This window comes from Herpailurus yagouaroundi, unplaced genomic scaffold (genome assembly GCF_014898765.1).
Source record: "Herpailurus yagouaroundi ecotype Mexico unplaced genomic scaffold, PumYag 28, whole genome shotgun sequence".
Taxonomy (NCBI): Eukaryota; Metazoa; Chordata; class Mammalia; order Carnivora; family Felidae; genus Herpailurus; species Herpailurus yagouaroundi.
Window position 1 is genome coordinate 25,390,190 of NW_024412376.1, and position 3,943 is coordinate 25,394,132.

A 3,943-nucleotide genomic window follows, 5' to 3' on the forward strand; every position below is an offset into this window, starting at 1 on the left:
ATTGCTGACCTTGGCTTCACATCCCCTGGGCTGCCGAGGACAGCTGGCTGCCCAGCTCATCGGGGATCACCTGCAGGTGGTGAACAGAGCTCCTCCGGGCATCTACGACTGCACCTGAGGCCAGTGGCCTCCTGGGACAGCAAGGCTGCCCTCGTTTAGACAAAAGGACATCCAGGACAGGAAAGGACAGCAAAATCTGAGGGTGTGCCTGCCTCTCACGGGAGGACTCCTGCAGGGCACCACCTCCAGAAGAGCCACGTCGGTCCAGAAAGACGTTTATCTGGGCCCAATGGCAGCGTCGTCAGCCCTGGCAGGACTCCAGGCACAAGCCAACTGCCCCATCTGTCTGGACTACCTGAGAGACCCCGTCACCACCGAATGTGGGCACAACTTCTGTCGCTGCTGCATCCGGCAATCCTGGGCTGATCTCAGCGACAGCTTCCCTTGCCCCGTCTGCCGCCACCCAGGCCGAGAGAGGCACTTGAGGAGCAACGCCCAGCTGGGAAGGGTGATCGACGTCGCCAAGCTCCTCCACATCAGCAGGAGCAAGAGGGAGAGGCGGGACGAGAGGCATCTGTGCGAGAAGCACAACCGGGTCCTGACCCTCTTCTGTGAGGAGGACCTGCAGGTGTTGTGTCCCGCGTGCGTGCGGCCCCCTGACCACCGGGGCCACCGGGTGAGGCCCGTGGAGGAGGCCGCCTCCCGGCACAGGCAAAGGCTCGGCAGTTACGTGGAGCCCCTGAAGAGGCAGCTGGCAGTCGTGCGGCAGCTGGTAGCCACCCAAGACAGGAGACTCTTAGAGCTGGGAGAGCAGGTGCAATGCCAGAGACAGAAGTTAGCCTCTGAGTTTGAGCACCTGAACCGGTCTGTAGCCCGGCAGCAAGAGGCAGTTCTGTCGAGGCTGGCCGAAGAGGAGAAGGACATTCAGCAGAAACTCTGTGCAAACATAACGGCGTTTTCAGACCACGTTTCCACCCTCCGAGGTCTCCTGAAGGAGGTGGCCGAGAGGAGTGTGATGTCAAAGGTGAAACTGCTGACGGACCTGGGGGGTGTCTATGGCCGGTGTGAGCGCCAGGAGCCCCCAGCTCTCTACTCTTTCCAGTTAAGGAGAGAAGGCTGCAGTCTCCCCCCGCAGTACTTGGCTCTGCAGAAGATCATACAGAGGTTCCGACGAGAAGTTACCCTGGATCCTGAAACAGCACATCCTCATCTGCTTGTGTCTGAGGATAGGACGTCTGTGACACTCGTGAGGGAAAGGCCAAGCGTCCCTCAGCATCCAAAGAGACTTCTGACGGATCCCGTCGTCCTGGGTTCCGAGGGCTTCGACGGGGGCCGACACTACTGGGAGGTGCAGCTGGGTGACAAGAGCGAGTGGGCCGTGGGGGTCTGTGAGGACCCCCTCTCCTGGAAGGGACGGCGGCCCCTGTCAGGACAGAACAGACGCTGGACAGTTCAGCTGCAGGATGGTGCCTATGTGGCACAAGGGGCTGTTCCTGTCACTCTTGTGTTGAAGGAAAAGCCCAGAGGGGTGGGCGTTTATCTGGACTGTGAGTTGGGGGAGATTTCCTTTTACAGTTTGAACGACAGGTCTCACATCCATTCGTTCACCGATGCGTTTTCTGAAGTACTAAAGCCTTACTTCTGTGTGGGGCGGGACCCTAAACCTCTTACCATCTGTGCGGTAAGGGATCTTGAAGGATGAATTGAGAGTGGGCTTCATTCTCTTTCTGTAATTTATGGACAGTACTTAGAATATTGGACAAGTATTAGTAAATCTGGTACCAAGGTTTTTTTTTTTTTTAAATACTTTTATGACTTCAACACATTTTTTTATTTTAATTTTTTTTTCAACGTTTATTTATTTTTGGGGCAGAGAGAGACAGAGCATGAATGGGGGAGGGGCAGAGAGGGAGGGAGACACAGAATCGGAAACAGGCTCCAGGCTCTGAGCCACCAGCCCAAAGCCCGACGCGGGGCTCGAACTCACGAACCGCGAGATCGTGACCTGGCTGAAGTCGGACGCTTAACCAACTGCGCCACCCAGGCGCCCCGACTTCAACACATTTTTTAATTTTGTTTTCTCTCTCTCTCTCTCTCTTTTTTTTCCACTTTGTTTCAATAGCAACAGAGATGTGGGAACTAACAGAGATGTGGAGATTAACTGTTTCTGGAATTCTAAGATCAGAGTGTATACATTGTAATTTTACAGCTCCAATAGATTTTTTGTATATGTATATTTACATATATTCCAAATTTTGTATACATTTATTATGTGGTGCTATACATAAGTACCTTTTATATTCCAGGCAGGAGAGAAGATAAAATTATAGGGAGATGACACTCAGTGGGTCTGTCTTGTTTCTGCATGGGAATTAGGAACTGATTGCTCCAAATTACACGTTCAAGGATGTTTTTATGGGGAACAGCCTTGGAAGATAGAGATGGTGTCTCTATCCAGACTTTTAGGACTCACTCCTCTCTCCCCCTTTCCCCTATACCTGGGAAAGCTGAAGAGAAAGCCCAAGTGCTCCATCCTTGGGTGCAGGTGGGAAGTTCAAACCAAGCAAGCCCCTCATAGTGCCAGAACGTTCACATCAGTGCCATCCAGTAACCACCATAAGAAACCCCTAAGCTAATCTTCCATTGCACCCTCAAGTCCTATTGGACCTACTCGGGCAACCATCATGCTGTTCTCCCCTAAACCTAATTATATGAGTAATAAACTTCTTCAAATCTTTCTGCTGTGTGTGGCATCATCAGTCCCAACAGTGAACAAAATTTCGGTTGAGGGTCCACTCTGACTATACAACTTGGTGTTAACATTGGGTGTTCTGAGCAGACTTTGGGAGATGTTGAGTGACACGTTCAGGGAATCTTCTCCACTTTTTCTTTGGTGCTGCCGCCAAAGCAATCATGCACTTTGAGCACTTATGCTTTTACTTGCAGATCAGCCCACCTTTAATGTTGTCTCTTCCAAGGAGAGGCTCTAGAGTCTAAGTCAAAAAGAAAGAAGGAAGGAAAAACTGGATTTAGGGAAAGGAACCAAAACACTAGAACAGAGGTTCATTCATAATTTGACCTAATTGACAAATCAAGAGTTAGTTACTACAAGAATCTACAGAAGAAAAAAGAATAAAAGGGTGAGATTCTATTTTGTGCTTCCTTAACTTAGATGCTGATTTAGCGGGATCCCACTAAATTCAGACATGGAACCCCCTATAACATTAGTGATGTTACTGAACATAAAATAGACATCAAAGAGGTATGTCTCATCTTAGCTGTCAGAACAGTTGCCTGGCCTAAATTCCCTATGGTCACAGCACACATTTTCCTAAAATGCCCAAGAGGAGGCAAAGATGAGATAATCCAGGGAGTAATAAATTAAAATTAAATCAAATCACTGGCACTTACAAATTGGCTTTATAGAATGGACCCTAATAAATGCCCCTACCCGTAGTTAAAATAGACAATATGACTAAATGTTAGTTAAAACTGGGCATTCAAGGGGCGCCTGGGTGGCGCAGTCGGTTAAGCGTCCGACTTCAGCCAGGTCACGATCTCGCGGTCCGTGAGTTCGAGCCCCGCGTCGGGCTCTGGGCTGGTGGCTCGGAGCCTGGAGCCTGTTTCCGATTCTGTGTCTCCCTCTCTCTCTGCCCCTCCCCCGTTCATGCTCTGTCTCTGTCCCAAAAATAAATAAAAACGTTGAAAAAAAAAATTAAAAAAAAAAAAAAAACCTGGGCATTCAAGAACTGAAATACATTATTGAAGATCTACGTAGAGTAGACGTTATCCCTACTGCTTCTCTGTTTAACGGGGAAACTGCCTGTCTTAACTTAAAGAATGGATGGCATCTCACTACAACCTTAATGCTGTGGTCCCACCCAGTGTTGTCATAATTGATGATTCCATCCAATCGACAACTGGTAAATACCTGGCTGTTACA

The 3,943-nt window shown here is 49.5% G+C and overlaps 1 protein-coding gene across 1 annotated transcript; it reads left to right on the plus strand.

Moving 5' to 3' along the window:
* The first annotated feature begins 289 nt into the window (after positions 1-289).
* Positions 290-1,702, plus strand: LOC121035148 (putative tripartite motif-containing protein 75). The gene has a single exon (XM_040482770.1). It carries the CDS (start codon positions 290-292, stop codon positions 1,700-1,702), a length of 1,413 nt encoding a protein of 470 aa, XP_040338704.1.
* Positions 1,703-3,943: the final 2,241 nt, after the last annotated feature.

Excerpts from the sequence above, each read along its gene's own strand:
- LOC121035148 (XM_040482770.1), top strand. The coding sequence starts at position 290 with ATGGCAGCGTCGTCAGCCCTGGCAGGACTCCAGGCACAAGCCAACTGC.